Source organism: Linepithema humile, chromosome 3, assembly GCF_040581485.1.
Source record: "Linepithema humile isolate Giens D197 chromosome 3, Lhum_UNIL_v1.0, whole genome shotgun sequence".
NCBI lineage: Eukaryota > Metazoa > Arthropoda > Insecta > Hymenoptera > Formicidae > Linepithema > Linepithema humile.
The window spans coordinates 26,795,426-26,813,423 of record NC_090130.1 but is presented as its reverse complement, the minus strand read 5'-3'; the positions used below and the strand labels follow the sequence as shown (position 1 = coordinate 26,813,423).

The following is a 17,998-nucleotide window of genomic DNA, read 5'->3' as shown; positions in this document are numbered from 1 at the left end:
CTGCGATTGCAGCCGTAACTCTACGGACGCATGCTTGTAAATATATGCAAAGCGTATTTATTATACTTCGTGGAGCTATGCGCGATTTTCGGGACGTTCGGATTGATAGCGCCGGTTCCTCGTGGCGTCCTTTTCCTCCGCGAGCAGAAACTGGGTAAATAATAAACGTGTTCTGGAATTATTTGATTTTTATACGAATGAGCAACTAATCGCAAGGCTGTTATAAGTGTGACTCTTTAAGCCTTCGCATTTCTACTTGGCGTCTACTCAACTTTAAAAGCGGCAACTTGAATTTATGTTTTGTTCAACCGATACAAAGAAATCGTATCAAACGTGCCCTGAACTAGGCAGCTGAACTAAGCGTTAAAGATGCATCAACAGCCGTTCTCTGTTCTGTCACTTTCCATTGCTTTGCCATTGCATTAGCGCTCTTTCGGTCCCACGATCTAGGCAGCTGCGCCAATTAAATTTTCCGAGAGAACGGAATTAAAATTGCGCTCGCTTCTTCGATCGCTCGGATTAAGCAAGTTCGAACGAATCGACGCGGCGCCGATGCGACGTGATTTTATGCCCAATTCTGCTTAGCGCTTTGATCGAAGCCCCGCCGTACGTGACAGCGCCTCGTGACTTTGCATGTGTGATTCTCCGCGTGAAGCTTTTGTACGAGACAAAAATATAACAGGGAGCTGTCGCGCAACTGCCATTCGCGAGATTCGGTCTCGCGACCTGTCTCTCCCGTCGGTCCTGGAAAAAATTGCCTCGCGTAACTTATAATACATCCGATAGAGAGCTGCAATCCACTTCGGAGATTCGCCACGTCGTCGATTTTGATAGACGGAGTGGCTCCAACGTGTTCCAAGGGGGAAACGGTTTTTCTCTCGCCTTCCACTCTCCTCTCTCTCTCTCTCTCTCTCTCTCTTTTTCTCTCTCTTCCTCCCCCTCCCTCTCTCTCTTTCTCACTCTTCTCCCTTTCCTCTTTCTCTCTCGTCACTCCCTCGCTTGTCGGCTTGTATCCCATTTGTTTTCTAATATCTCCTCAACATCCCCTTGACTGCCAGCTTTCTCTTACATTCTGTCCTGAACACCTTTCTCCACGTTTCATAAGCACTCCGCGTCCCTCCAAAGTGGATAGGGTATTCGGTGAGCTATCAGCACTGCCGAAACTAGGAGCTGCAGGGAGGTTCTCCGGCTGCCTATGTAAACAGTTGGGGACGGGATACACGAGGCTGCGTGTAGATCTTGGGCGCGCGTTGTGAGCTTCGGGCTTTATTAAGATCAACGATGGTGACCGTGTATGCGGGAGTTTACGTTGGGAAATAATATCATTTCTTTTTATTAACGAGATAATACGTACAACAGACTATCAAGCTTTTAGCACTCTTAACGTAAAATTACGGTTAAAAAAGACCGAAAATTATATATTGCATATTCCGACATTAATGGCAGAAATGTTTTTAATTATTTTAATTAATCTAAATTGAAAAAAAAAAAGTTGCCACAGTTAACAACGCTGCTCGTCCAATCTACATTCTGTCTCGCAGAGATACAGATATGTCAGATTTTTCGACACGAAACTTGCTCAAACATTGTTAAATATGATAATTAAAAATCGCGTGGTCGGCAGATTTGTAAGTAATTAATCGACGTCCTTAGCGCTTAGCTGACTCAACGGCGATAAAAATACCGCGCCGTTAAACGACCCGATATTTTCTGAACACTTTTTAGACACCATCATTTTGCTCGGGGGAGTCTTGATAGACACCGGCGGATACGTTCTATTGCGAGCTTAAAGCTGATCGCGTGCGCGCGCGCTTTGTAGAAATTTCGATTGCGGGGATAAACGGGAAACTCAACGGGAAAGCCGAAGCTTCGCGGCGAGTTGACAGAGCGATTTTTCTTTATCGAGGAACGATCGTCAACGAGTTATCGAGTCGGGAGGAAGTTTTCGCCATCGAGAATCCGCCACTACGAGGATTCGTTTCTAGAATTTACGATTTATATCGCGGCGCGGAATCCAATCATGTTTGGTCGAAAGTTGTAGGCCACAAATCAGAAGTTAACTGCGAAATCTGCGCACGACAAGCCAGAAATCGAATTACAATCGATATACTGTTATTTCTGGATACTCCAACTTTATGTAAAATTTTCAATGAAACCCAAACAAGTGGAACGGCATATGCGATTTATCAACATCGATTTGAAACAATGCATGAAAAAGTTACGAATTTTATTATTATTGTTCTTCAATTGAGAAATCACACAAAATTCTCTATGTTTTTAAAGTGACTATAATCATATAAAGCGAATATGATCAGTTTAATTAATATTTCACAAAAATCGTAAGTAACACGATCGATATTGGATTTTCGTAACATCTAGGAATTCTTGAAATTGATGCGTCCCTGAAAGACTGGACAACAATCCGAAAAAGGGAATATCGAGTGGTAGTGAAATTAAATCGACGCTACAGTCGCGCAATACTAAAATGTCTCTTTCGGAGTGATGTTCTGTGAGTGAAACGTTTGTGATTTTTCGAAATACGCTGATACTTTAATGGATGGCTTTTGAATGCAATCGCGGACAAAAAATGCTTTCGAACGCATTAATCTCAGGATCCGATCCGTATTATATCGGTCAAGTGATGTGAAAATCGGTCAAAAGCTTTTGCATCAACACTCAATTTTGCAATTTCGAAATTAGAGCTTGTCGAACGGATGTTATTTTATTTTTTACTTTATATTGTTATTTTTTTAACGATGGCGGAAATTAAATTTTACTCATTATTATTAATGATGAACGATGTTTCGTGTTTTCTGCAAATCATGCCAATGTATTGTAGTACATTTTCCTTGCATTTTATGTATACGGAAATATTAAAATACTCAGTTAATTTTTAACGCACTCGATTTCGGAATATTCGATCCAACTTTATTGTTGTAAAAAAATAGAGCAAAAATTTTTTGTTACTAAACATGAGATAAGATCAGAAAATGACATCAACTGCTCATAGATAATAATCCTTAATATTCTTTAGTTCGCGAATACGGGACTTAAGCTTTGGCAACGCTGTCCAGTTCCTACACGGTCAGTCATGATTTCTGCGATCGAAGTAAGAGAGGGAATCCAAATTTTATAGCGGGATAACGGAAAATCGTGTTTACTGTCGATGCAATTTCCAGGAGTCCTCTTTTTATATTTTATGCGAGCTCTTTCGATTCCTCGCACGCCCGCGGGTGCAGGAAAAATCCAAAATTTGCATAGACTCGGATATATACATATTTTATTCTTCGATGCCGTTTCCTATGCTGTTTTGTGCTTTTTACGGCATTTGCGAACTTCATGGCGCTGAAATTGAAATTTAGTTTTATGCAACGAAAATTTATATAATCAATACTGTTTTTTACAATTTTTAGTTTTATTATTCAAGTACTATTAACGTAAAGATAAAAATTATGTTCTTTTGCCTTCAAAAAATATTGGCTCGTATCTGTTTCTTTTTAAAACGATTGATAATACTAGTTTCATCGGGCTTTTACCATTCGCTACGGATCATCCCTTTAATCAGAGATTCGTTTTTCGCGAAGATGGAAAACGGATGTCGTATCGTGAAAAGAACGTCGAGAGGGAAAGAGCAATTCTGATGTCGTTTGAATTGGCGGAAAGCGGGATGGAAATTCAAAGGCAGGTTGATTTGCAGATGAAGATTTCCTAAATTTCATCTCTGATCAAAAGAGCAGCTCGGTCAGCGTTTTGCGAAAAACGCCCCGTTCGTGAGCAAATAATTTTAATGATATCGTGCGCGAGGAATGTAAAATGGAAAATCTGATGGGAGAAAAAATGTCTACATAGTAATCCGTGTTGTACAATTGCGAAATGTGGACAGACAGCTGATTTTACCAACAGAAATATTTAAATTAAAATTTTGTTCTTATTCAGCCTTATATGATCAATAAGAATCCTTTAAATCCTACGCAAAATTAAATTTTCACATTAAATTTTAAATTAAACTTTTACATAGGACAATAAGCTATATCATTTTAATTAAAAGATCACAGCCTACACATACAAAGCGCTTAATTTATGTTAAATATTTCGTAATAAACGAAGAATAAAACGTTTTATAATATATTTTAAAATAAATATGTGTGTTCCTCGACTTATCCAGATAATTTATTGAAGCTTTTTTATTCATATCTGAGAAAATAATATTTGAGGAAACACTTATGACCACGCAGATTTCTCAATTGAGGCTAGAACATTTTTTTTCGGATTTATAAATTGCCCGTATATGTACATGAGATTGAAATTCGATTTCGAAATATCTCTTTAAAACAGACTACCCTACATGTTCATTATATATTTGCCTGCCCGCACCATCTTTTATCCTCGAAAATACGTTACTTTTAATATTTTCTTTTTCTTACATTATTTTTGTTCCTCTCTTTAACTTTGTTTAATGACTAACTTGTAAAAATATAAATAAATTGTGATAAATAATAAACGCGCTTTCTCTTTGTTTTTTTGTATGCATTACTTACTTTTCACAATTATAGTTTTCAATCTTGCTACTTTTGACTGCGGAAAAATATTTGATGGCTGAGATTTCAAGAGTACGTTTTATTTACGTTGTTTATACATTTCTTTATATAGAAAAAAAATAAATATTTTGAAATTTTTGTTATTTTATATATAATTTAATTATACAGATATCTCTCTCTTGAAAGAATTTTGATAAAATCAATTTAGTTAAAATGCGGACCTAAATATTTTTCCGTGATATCTGTCTCTTTGTGTTGTTTTATTTTCATATTTCAAGAATAGTTCCTTCATAAGAATAAGATTCGGCTCCTTCGTTAGCCACGATAGTTTGACATATTGTATATTTTTAGAGAATAGGCGGTTCACACATTCACGAATATACATTGAATGTATTATTGAAAAAGAATTTCGATTATTATCATTCGTATTGATAACATGTATAGCTGCTGTATTTGTTTGTTACACATTGTAATTAAATTATTACATTTCATATCAATGTAAGCGGATGTTGCGCATTTGTCGCTGGTGCCGTAATTATTATCGCCCTCGAATAAATGTCGAACTGTTCAGACATATCATTTCGATGAAATCACAATAGGTGCTGTTCTGTGAAATTAGCGTACGCTATCTAGTTTGCTTCTCATAATTATACAATTTCGATATTTAATGATTTACGATTTAATAAAACGTTGTGCAGAATGGTCCATGAAAATTTATTTTGATTCTTAGACGAGATGACAAGAGATGTTCTTTAAATTATAAGTTTATTAAACTTTGAATCACTCAAATAAATAAGTAAGAAATATTATTTTTTTAATTTTTAGAAAATGGCGTATATATAATATATATAGAATACAAAAAATGCACGAATCAAATAAAAATAATTTTGTTAGGTTGTTTTATTTTAAAACGATTTTCTATGGACCAATCTGTCGATAAATTATCGAGAATGAATAAAAATGTCGATACGAGATGCGCTATTATCATTAAGCCTTCTCGAATTCAAGTTTTAATTATTATAAATTTAAGATATATTTCTTAATTAGTCCATATTTTGTAGGCATCGTGATTTATGAACGTACTTAGGTAGATAATCTTTGTTCTCACATGCAATAGCGAGGGAATACGTGATAATTCTTTTAGGCTGGCTAATTAGCTGTCGAAATGGTATTATAATACCGGTTGATTTGATTAACGATCGTGATCGTATTTTCCAAATAGCGTAATTAATTAATTGTAATTAATTCTGGCGTCATAAGATTCGCACAGCATTCGACAAAGAAGTTTTCAGTAACTTTCAGTTCAATCGTACTTACGCATTCTAGACTAAGTATAACTGCTGGCATCTATTATATTAAGAAAAAAATACGCTTCCGAATTTTATAGATGCATCCTCCGCGTTGATCGTCTAGTTACCTGCCATTCGGTGCTTAAAGTGAATTTACGCAGTTCACTCACTTTGCACGATTTATCTGAATTGATTGTTAATAAGTCATCGCGTTACTGCCGTTTTCTTTCACTCTTCTTACGAAGAGTGTGAGGACACTCGTAATATCAATTCTCATAAATCAATCGAGAAATAAAACTTAAAATTAGATAAATCTTCGTAAATAAAATTTTATCAGCAACAGGCATGAAAGGAGAAAAAAAAATACGGTGCTATCACAAGCCAATGTCGTAGATTAAACATTAAAAAAATGAATGCTGCAAATTTGCTGATAAACACGGCTCGACACAAGAAAATCATTTAGCGAAAAGATGTCGCGCTAATCTTCAAAATCTGAGGATAAATCTTCTATAATTTATTCCGTGATTTGTCTAACAAAAAGCGTGATGCATTGTTAATGAAGAAATAAGAAAGAATGTAAACGATGTATAATGCTAACGGATTAAAAAAGAATTTTGTAACAACTTTCACATCTTGAAAGAAATCAAGATTCATTCTGGTTTATGGAGGGTTGATTGCTCGCGCTTTCCTAAAAAAAAAACCAATGTTCGATAAGCGGCGATTGTAACAAATTCCGGAAAGATTGAGTTCACGATCGGAGGATCAACGGGTGCTCATCCTAGCGTATTAGGAATTATTCTCTTTTGGGCTCATATTCTTACCGCGCGTTTAACGCTCATCAGCTTCGTCTCACACGCGCCATCTTTGTATTAAGAAAATAACACTCGGTTTCGAACGATGACATTTGCGATCTAAATGCGACGCTAAACGATGGTGAGAATATGAGTCTTAATTCATTGACTCTTCGAGGATCTCGTCGAGCATCGCGGCTCTGCGCGAGCAAGAAAAATCGCGGAATGCCGCGCGATTCTTCCTGCGGGACTTCGCACAGCAACTTGGGGGAAGATGCATTAACCGCGGCTCTTCGATTAATCTTCAGCTGCTCGAAGTGACATTCGTCAGGGAAACTCTGATGGCGTAACGAAGTTCTCCCAAGAGCGCGGACGCGATAATAAAAATAAGAGCACAAGTCGATTGAAGGGGCTGGTGACTTTTCACGACTTCCGCGACGAACCTCTTCGTCGCGCGGAATTTCGTTCCGCTGTCATTTAACAAGTGCAGGCGAAAGTTGCATCGCCGAGCTCGTTCTAGATCGCGAAAGAAAAATAAAGAGAGGGGGAAAGAGAGAAAGAGAGATAATTTTATTACACGCTCTAGAATGAGATCCCCTAAGAGAGCAAGAAAAAACACAAAAGTCGTGAGTATAGGAAGAAGAGTGTGCATGTGTGTGTTTATGTGAGAAAGAGAGAAAGGGAGAGAATGAGATAGAAAAAATGAGAATGAAAACACGAAGTGACGAAAAACGAAAGTACAGACCGATTATCTATATGTATAGCAAGTTTCAGTTCTAAGAATAAGAGTCAATTATATTAATCAGCGTGGACGAGTGTTGGTTTCCGAGGAAACAAATAAATTGATATAAACGTGGATACTACCAGTAGTACAAGGAACTTTGGATGTATTTTGATTCGTTCAGATGTGACGTATCTTCCGAAATGTACAATACCCGCGACGTCGCGTCGGGACAGCCGGACTTCCGGTAGCCAGAATGCACACTCCCGCTGCAATAATTTTATTTCGGGACTTTAATGGAATTTACTTGATAAAAGATGTTAATACTTGTTGCATATTTTTTATAGTATTTATTCTAATAAATTTTATCGAAGAAATAGAAAAATAAATATTTTTATTTTTGTTTTTATTTTTTGTATATTTTTATCGCAAAAATTGCAATTTAATGTAGATATATTTTTACGTCGCATAATTATCTTGGTTAAATACGGGAGGATATTGGGTTGATTTCTGAATTATTATATCTATGCTCTTTATATATCGACGTCCCATGAATATTGCATGGACGCATTTTGTACTTAATTTAATTCGGTTCGCGCAAAATGTGACCGCGCTAGCGTGAAACACCTAAATTGGGAGAAATTCGATTTTTTTTTAAAGTTAAACTCGGTCAAATCATCTGAATGAGTAATTAGAGGCGAGTAATTAGAGTCGATATTTAACATTCGATGCTATGCGTTATGCCGATCACACGTGGTTTAATCGCGACAATAATTATATTACACGCCATAGCGTTCGTCTCTTACAAAATTGTCACATGAACGTCGACTCGAAAATCGAATTTTGACTATGGAAGAACCTGGAGAACCCTTAACGGATTTTGCGCGAATACTCGCATTCTGCTCAAATTATATTTTACATAAAATATTATTACGTTCTGACTTCCAAAACATTCATAAATTATAGCAATCTTATTTTTTTATTAAAATCATAATACCGCCTTACAAATTTTAATTTTGTGTTTTAAGACAAGAATAATTTTCTCTTTGCGATTTTTAATCCGAAACATCAAAGCACTTTTCAATAACGCTTTCGCGTATAAATTTGAACGCCCTCATCTTACATCTTCGTACTTAACGAAAGCAGATTAATTAAAAAGTTAAGATAACACGGTGGAAGACAAGAGTTGCAAAAAAAATAACACGGATCTGCAATCGAAGCTTTCTTAATAATATTATAATAGAATAATAGAATTTTTCCTTAATATTTGTACATGAACAATTGCTACGCAATGCGTAGAATGTAGTCAATACGCACAATTATTTTGTAGATATATATACATCTTGAACTAATAATAAGTAGAACAATTTTTTTGCAAGTGCACATTTTTAGTCGTGCCGGATACCTAGCGCTGTCCCGCCACGATTGTCTGCCATATTGTTAATGTATCTATTGTAAATGTTTGTATGTAATGTAAAATGTATCTTGCTTGGAGAGGCGACATATCTTAAGTTATAGAATTCCCGAGGAGGAGAGGAGAAAAGAGTGTGAGGTGCGCGATTGTACGCATCTCGCGCCGCGTTCGTGCTCGCGCACTCGTGCTCCCTTTCGTTCGTTTCTCCCTTTAGCTTTATTTTTCGGTACGATCAATGATCATTGAAAGATATCATCCCAGTTGTCGCACCAACGAGACACAGGTCTCGACCGTTTTCTCGAAACTCGCGGGGAAAGGACGCGGGAGGAGGCGCGGCACGTGCGAGACGCGAGTGCTGCTACATACATTTATATGTACACATATATATATATAAAATATTGTATAAGCAATGGCAAAACTACTACGAGTCATTATATGCGACAGTGGAATTTGTATATCATGAACGAATTAAAAGAGGAAAATCTCCTGGATAATTATCTCGTGGACGTTATTAATCCACGGCCGCTCTCTGATGTTCTCGTAAAGTAAAAGACGGATCAAAGGGTGAATAGCAGTTAAAATTAGAGCAGTCTAATAGCAGTTAAATTATTCTCGCAATCTAAGTATAAAAATGAAACACAACGCGGTGAGATCGAAATGCAATTGGCGGTTACACTAATTAGTCGATTAAGCACAGTCTCGTGCCATGTAAATGATAATGAGAAGTGATAATTTATTCATCGTCAGCCCAAGTGACAATTAATTCAATTTTTGTATGAATGTGACGTGACTTCTTCATCCACCTGTCCCTCCGATTTTAAATACGACTTATACTCCAATCCCTTCTGTCCGCCGCTAGTCTGCTAAATTGCAATTCACGAATCCAATTAACGTTCTAACACTGTCAATGCTCCAATCTCAATTACATGGAGATGCAGGTATGTGTTAACTAAAGCATGCTTCGGCTCGTAGATAAAGCGGTGTGAGAAGTTCAGACAAGTAGAAGTTTAACGTATGAGTTGCATGGATTGCCGTAATTTTACAATCGTCATTTAATCGACCTTCCAATCCTCTAAACTGCCATAACTTTGGGATTATTTTGAAAAGTCGCAAGTGCCTATTTATGTGAATGCTCCAAATATGTTAATAATATCGGAAATTGGAAGATAAATTATTAATATTATCTTTGTGAAGAAGCATTATTTTAAAATATCAGAATTATCTGTGATTTTTTGTCTTACAATTTGCATATTAATGATTTAATTATAATGTCGCGAGAACATGATATTAAAAAGTTATGCAATAATAATATGCTGGATAATTATATTTGAATTATTAATCTGTTTATATAGTATTCTTTTTCTCTGTATTCACATTCAAACGAAATTTATATTCAGTACAATACACACACCGATATTAATATACTTTTTATTTTATCATATTATCGTATTCAGATATTAATATTTCTTTGATGAATTCTTTAAAGATGTGTCGCGAGAGATTAAAAGCTTATAATAAGTTTTTTAATTAAAATAAATATTTTATTAATGAATTTAAATTGCTTTTATCAATCACATCAAGTTATTGAAAAATGCTGATTAAACAACATGTATTACATTAAGAGAATCTAAATAGGCACTGAGCGATTACTAAATGTTCGCATGAATATTCCGTTTGTTCGTTTGTAAATGAATTTTTCTGCGTATTAACCTTTATCATCTTCCGAGATGCATGCAATTATGATGCTGCAGCGCATAATTGGTATCGTTCTTTTAAAAAAAAGAAAAAAGGATGAAGGTAAAAAAATAGAAATGTAGGCAAAAATAACTTGGGAAAAACGGTGGAACGGAAGACGTCACGTTGAATAAACAAGAAGAGAAAAAAAGAAGTGTCAATACCGGTATAAAGTTTAATTTAACTTTACTGCATACGAAAGTATTATCATTTTCTCGCTTCTCATGAATAATTCAATAAATCTTTAACTCCGAAAATTGCTATACAACTTCTCCCCGTGTCATTTTATATCACATAATGAGTTTCATACATGAGCACATGTTTTCAAAATTTTTTAATTAAAAAGGTAATAATATATTTGGAAAACTGTTTATAATACCGAATACGATTAACAGTAAAATGGTTATGCATGAAATATTTTATCTTGCAGGGATGTTAAAAAAAACTAGAAGTCAAATAATTATGCTTAAAATACTCTAAGTGCACGTTTGATACTAATGGCTGTGCTTCAAAATTTGACTTGCACTTCTGAAGTAAAGGGTTCTTATCAATACTGTTGAAATGGCGCATCACGATATTTCATTTGCAATATTATCGTTTGTACAGCATGCGGTGCGTTGATGCAAACGTTTGAATTGCTCTTACTAACAATCTCAAAACTTCTTTTAACTTACTCTCAACTATTTCAAATTTAAATAAATCCGCATTACTCGATTGAACGGAGTACATAAATATCTTTCCAATTCTACAGTCCTTATTTTCGAAATAAATAATATATAAATACGTTTGTGCGTATCGTGCGACTCAAGCTTTTATTTCATCCGCTACAATTAGTTTTTTCACCACGAAATTATTTTTCTTAAACCGCGCATTACGCCTTAATATTGAAAAAATATAATATAAATAATATTAAAATTATTTTATTTTATTTGCATTACAAATCATCATATCTTTGTATATAATTTAAATTTCATATATTTATGATTATTTAGATCATACAATTTTTTTATCAAAGCATATTTTCTTTGAAAACGTATTTCTTTCTTGTAATTTTATTATTCAAATTAATGATTTATTCTTTATTGAACTATCTATTTATTTTATAGTTGGTTAAAACGAACATGGATTTGGAGAACATTGAAAGACGACATATTAGAGCTGTGCGAGCTTGTGACAATGTGGTCCTGGTACAATTACGTACCGGTACAATTTATCGCAATCCTGCTGGGACTGGGATGGTTAATCCACCGCGTGCGGCAGTAACTCTTAGGGATTTGATGATTAACCAGTGCGAACATTTCCCAGCCGGACAGTCCAGATTTTCAGTGTATTATCGAAAACTAATCAAACACCACGAGTCAATTTGATCGACCGTCCGAGCGTTAAATCGAAGTTAATATCACCGATCTACTATTCATTTCAATATTTCTGTTTAAATATGCGCAGTCAAGAATTTTACTGTAATCCATATTCCATTAATCTCACACGCAATAGAGGAGTTCTGAAATATTTCACTCAATTCAGAAGAGAGCAATATACATAGAATTATGTTTTCAATATCAATTTCAGCCCAATAAACTTAGCTATTTGAATAATTTTACTAATTTTTTATTTTAACTTGTTATTAACTTAAAGCAGAACCACGTAAATTATCTCCTTCAATGCTGAATTTTCTCTTCATAATCGAAAAAAATGCTTGATGCGTCAAAAGAGCATTCCTTATAAATAATATGCTTGCTAGAATTTTTGGAAATCCCCTGTGAGTTTAAGATAATTCAATAAAAGCTTCTTTGACAGACACCACAGCATACGAATAGAAATCGAGTTATTTACGAAATATGAACGGAGGGAGAAATACGAGTTGTCTTATAGTTGTCACGTATACGTCGCTTTATCCCTTTATCCTAGCAGGTTCAGAAAACGTATTTAGGTACTTGGGCTGTCCGTGGGGGCGAGTGTCGGACGCGGACTTTCTCAGACCAGCCACCACCAACTATCACCATCACCAACCACATCCACACATCCACAACCGCACATAAAAAACAAATATAAACAGCCCTATCCCTGATCGTTTCACCAGCACGGTGAGTCTTACTTCTTCTTCGTTCTATATGATATCCTATTTTAATCCTCCGTCGCACGATTTATTACTCTCGAAAGTACCTGAACGCCTGGGCGATCGAAATTTCTCTAATTAAAGCCTTAACTTCGTGTTCGTGGCTTGCCCAGGATGTCCCGAACAAGTTTTTGCAGATCTTTTTTCACGTATTAATTTTCTTAACGGGAATTTAATACGAAGCGTGAGTTGTTAATGTCGTCAAACTTGAATTAAAAGTAATAATAATAAATCTTCAACACCTTTCGTATCGAGAAGTTTCGCGGAAAATTTAGTTTAAGAACTTATCATCAATTCAATTAAGATCAATATTCATTCAATAAATTACATTGTTCCTTAGATTTTCAATTGTTTTCTGTAGAAATTCCATTTGCAGTAATGAACGCTACTCTTTGTATTTTACGTATATTTTACGTTATGGGAATGATAAACCATTTATAAATATCGTGATAAAATCACTCTTACCTTCTTTATAATATCAAGTTTGATTGTTCGAGTCTTGACTATATTGTCATTGTCGAACAAGTTATTACGGAAACCGCCAGTAGTTCGGAATCCGCCGCAAGGCTTTCGAGAAATAGATATATTCCCTCAGGTTTCACGTACTTTGAGAGATAGATTCTATTTTCTTATTTCGCTACTAACTGCATTCTCCGCTTTATCTTTGCACGCTTCTCCTTTGCTTATATTGCGCGTATTAAGAGATCCTCACACTCTCATTATTCTACCGATTGTTGCTATTGTAAATAGTGTGACGCCGGTACAGCCGCTAAATAACAGACGACTATGATAATAAGTTTATCAGCGTTACATCGTGAACGTATTGTTCAAGTTGATAATTATATTATTAATTGTGTGAGGATGCTTTTATACATGCTTTACTTTGGTCTTATAAATGTTAAGTGTGGCAGTGGAATGAATATGATTGAATAATCGGTGATGTTATACTTCCACTCGATTTTCAATACTTTCGTGTTAGCACCTTTGAAATATTTTTAATGTCACTATTTTATTTCTTAAAATAATAATAAAAAACTAATATTTAAATTAATGATATATTGTGCATTTCAAAAGAAAGCAATATCACAAAGAATATAAGCATTACTTTTGATAATATGTATAATTTATAATTAATATATAAGCGGAAATATTCGCAGAAAAATATTTAAACATATGATATTCTTTTTTTTATTTGATTTATTTTTTGTATGTTATAACAACACTTTTTACACAAGAAAAACGACAGCGATATGTTAAAAAACCGAAGTAAAAATAAATTTTACAAATTAATATAAATTCGTGATGTGTAAATAAACTTTTAATTTTTTGTATTTTATCTGTAAAAAATATATTTTAGTTATTCTATTATAAATATCACAAAATGTCATTTCACAAACAACACTTTGCATATATTTCATGAACAAGCATTGAAATGACGATGTAATTTATGTCTGAATAGGAATTGTTATTGTTGATAAATTCCATAGACTTATTATATCGTTACGTTAAATAAAAGCTGCACCACTCATGCAAACACGATAAAATAGCGTTTATGCGTCTATGCGTATTTGTTTGATGTATGGCGCTCGAATAAGCGATAAATGTTATTTATTTATGTATGATTTGTAAATGGAGTATAGCATGGCACATGCTTTTGCATGCTTCGCAAGTTTTGAAAGTTACAATGTTATGTAGCTTTACTAAATTACTATTTTGCATTTTATTCATTTGAAAATTAACTTATTTTCTTACATTTGATTTAATATGTAGAACAATATAATAAAACTAATGTAATTTTTGTAATATTTTATGTTTTTTTACAAAAATATTTTAGGTCTCGGCGAATCAACATTGCAAATAAATAAATTGTATATTTTGCTTGATAATATTGTGGAAAAAAAATATTTGAAAATTATAATCGATAAATTCTTCATGTAACTAAGATTTACTTTTTATATGTATATAACAAACTTTAAAATCAATTTATAATTAATTTTTGTAATGCATACTGCAGTCATAATTTTCACATTTGTGCAATTAAAATAGTATTAAATTTATATTCTAATAATATTCAAAATTGAGTCACATCATAAATATATTAATAAATTTTTTAGAATTTTGTTCAACCGACATTCGCCAAAGCCTAATTTCACATTAGCTAAAAATCCAAAATTGCAACATTGCTTATTCTCTTTTACAGTATATTTCATTACATTTAATATATTTTATTATATATTTTGTTAGACACCTATTTATTTATAATATAAAAACTCACACACACACACACACACACACACACACACACACACACACACACACACACACACACACACACACACTGATGATATATACTATAAAATTTACATAAACGTTGTGTGATTGATTGCATATATATATAACGATATTATACGTATATATGTATAAAACGTATAATATTGTATAATATACATATATGCATACGACATTAATACATTCGAGCGCAAAGTAAGCGAGCGCTAACAGCACAATACGTCACACTGCGATAACAGAGCAACAACGACAACGATACAAACTCACACGACAATTATCGACGACTAGACAAAAATGAAGAGCGTCAATGGTATATCTAATTTTTCAGTGTGCCAGCCGGGTTGGTACCGCAGCAACAGCAGCTGCTTACAATGTGCGTCCGGAACTTACGCAGTTCGGAACGACAATGGATCCGGTGTGCTCTGCATCGCATGTCATTACTCCTGCCTATCTTGCAAAGGGCCGAGCGACGCGGATTGCGTCACCTGTCACGTGGATTCGGTATTTACGTGGAACGACGGTAGGCCGCTGTGCGTGCTGAGCAGCCTGTCCTGGAAGATGCACTCCACAGTGTGGTTCTACAGGATGACCATGATTTTCTTTGTCAATTTAAGCTTAATGACTATCATCGCTATATATCTCGTGTCCTCGTGGTACATCCGCAAACACAAATCCGCCCACAAGTACAGTAAAGTGTCCTACGGTAACGACGAGGTTCACGCAGAGCAATTGCAGGGAAGCACATGTGTCTCCGATAGCGAGTGAGCCTATCAATTGGTAGAAAAAATAATCTAGAAAGAAAATTACATTTAAATTTGAAGAACATTCTAGCAGTATATATTCCGTGAATTTTTTGAAAATATTCCATTATTTATTATGCAAATATTCCATACTTATAAAAATATTTCATTATTTTAATACAAACATTTGAAAACATGTTTTAGCAGTATTTTAAGAATATCGTGAAAATTGCGAAACATTTTTTTCCGCGAACGGAAGTATTTTGAGATTATTCTCGAAATCCTTGACGAAGAATGTTTCAAAAATATTCCAAGCATTGGTGAAGCGTGTAATAATTTCATAAGATTGGTTTCGTGGAACATGTAAAACGTAACAAGCATTATTGATATGATAAATAAAATCGATTTATATAATGCATGACAAATCGATCGAAAATCAAAATGCAGACGAGAGAAATATTTAATTGATTTTTGTGTGAGTAAATTAGAAGTCTTTTTGTTTTTATATTTTTGTTCTATAGCTTCACTACGAATTTAGAACCTATTGTTCCCATTGTCAAGTTTAGGAGCCGTACTGCGCTTTTGCAGGTGTAGAAATGTTCCTTTATAACAACGGTTTGTGAAACGTCTGGAATGTAAAGCATTAATGGTGCTGATAGTTTCCTTTGAGATAAAGCAATCGCTTCGTAGCGACTCCAGTATTGTAGCAATGGCTCGTAACGACGCACCATTTATCGATCGCTAGTGAACTAACGTGGAGTAATATCCCCTGAAGCCAATGAGTATTTTACGCAATTCAGTGGATCTTAAATATTTGTGCAGGCATCTGGACATTCGTTATGAGATTAAAATGAAAGCAAGCATCGAGTCGCGATTTGACAGACATTTAATCGCGAATATTGTAGGTAATTCAAAGGTGTTAAAAAACTAACTTATGAAAAAGACAGAGAAATAGTTTGTGTGTCAACAATAAATGAGAAAGGGACACACAGCATTTCTGAATATTCATAATATTTTAATAGAAGCAGAATAATAGTATTTATTAAAGTTTCCATGGCGTAATACGTTTGCACAACGTGCATTATGCGCCTATCAACGAGATTTATTATAATTAAAAGCCCGAAATAACGTAATAATTTGTTATTTAAATCAAACTAGTAGTAAAGCGTACTTTTGTAAGAGCAGTTTACCTCAGTAATGTGATACATGTTAGTGCGAATTATAGAGCATAACTCTCATTGCTCACTGCAATTATTCATAATTGTTACCAATAATCATTAAATCGCGATGTATATTGTTCTTGTTAACGTTGTAAACTTAATAAAATAATGACAGATAATCACGAAGATATCGATATTTTTTTATCCCTCGTACGATTATTAAAATTTTTGTAAAAAAGTATCAAATTATTTTGCTAATGTAAAATTAAATATTTATTCACTTTATTTTCAGTTATATTCAGATTTTTATATTTAAAAAGCTGTAATTTTTTTCAATTGTCACAATTATATATAATATAACATTTTTTTAAATATAATACTTATTTATATTTATTACATATTTAATATGCATTAATATTCATTATGAATAATGCACATAAAATGAGTTAATGGTGCCGTTTTTTTTAATTTTAATTTACAGCTCAACATTGAAAAATCAGTGCGCATCCAAGAGGCCAGTATTTAATGTCAAGATATATAATGTCAAGATATATTAGTGAGACGAACTCTAACAAACGCAGTTGCGATGTGGACAAGAGAATGTAGACATATAGTCACTGTATGTATATATATAAACAAATTATGATGTTCCTTAAAATTACAGACTTTTAATACTCTGCAGTTTGATAAAAAATTTTTCCCGAAAAATTTATGACAAAGTGCCGGAAACTATTTATCTATAAAACGCGTTTTTTTTAACTTTTTTATGATTTTTTTTTTACTGAGTCACACGACTTTAAAAATTTTTGTTAGTTTCATATATATATGCATATATATGTATGTATATATATAAAATTGTCACATTTATGTATTACACGCATCGTGAAACATAGAGGCAGAATGATTGTTGCGGCCTGAGTAGCGACAATGATTAATTTGCAGTAAAAATCGCCGATAACGAGCGAGTTCTCGTCGCAATCAACGATTGACTGCTTATCCCAATCAGTGAATTCAACTGGCACAATTGATAGAAGGGCTTCCTGTGTTACACAGATGAAACAGCTTGTTAATTGTTGCCAATTAATGTACCCACTACGGGTTTGTATCCTTCCTGTTGGACTGTGAAATGGCGGTTCGTTGCTGGGGTAAGTATATATGTATATGCACGGAAGAGGAAATATTACGTTGATGTGGACCAAAATTGAG

General features: G+C 34.1%; 1 protein-coding gene across 1 annotated transcript in view; it reads left to right on the top strand.

The window, feature by feature from the left end:
- LOC105678951 (proprotein convertase subtilisin/kexin type 4-like) overlaps positions 1-16,978 on the top strand; it is a 210,539-nt gene extending 193,561 nt beyond the window's left edge. The window contains exon 13 of the mRNA XM_012378683.2: positions 15,221-16,978. Coding sequence (XP_012234106.2) covers positions 15,221-15,657 — 437 coding nt within the window. The 3' untranslated portion in view covers positions 15,658-16,978. The remainder of the gene's footprint in view (positions 1-15,220) is intronic.
- Positions 16,979-17,998: the final 1,020 nt, after the last annotated feature.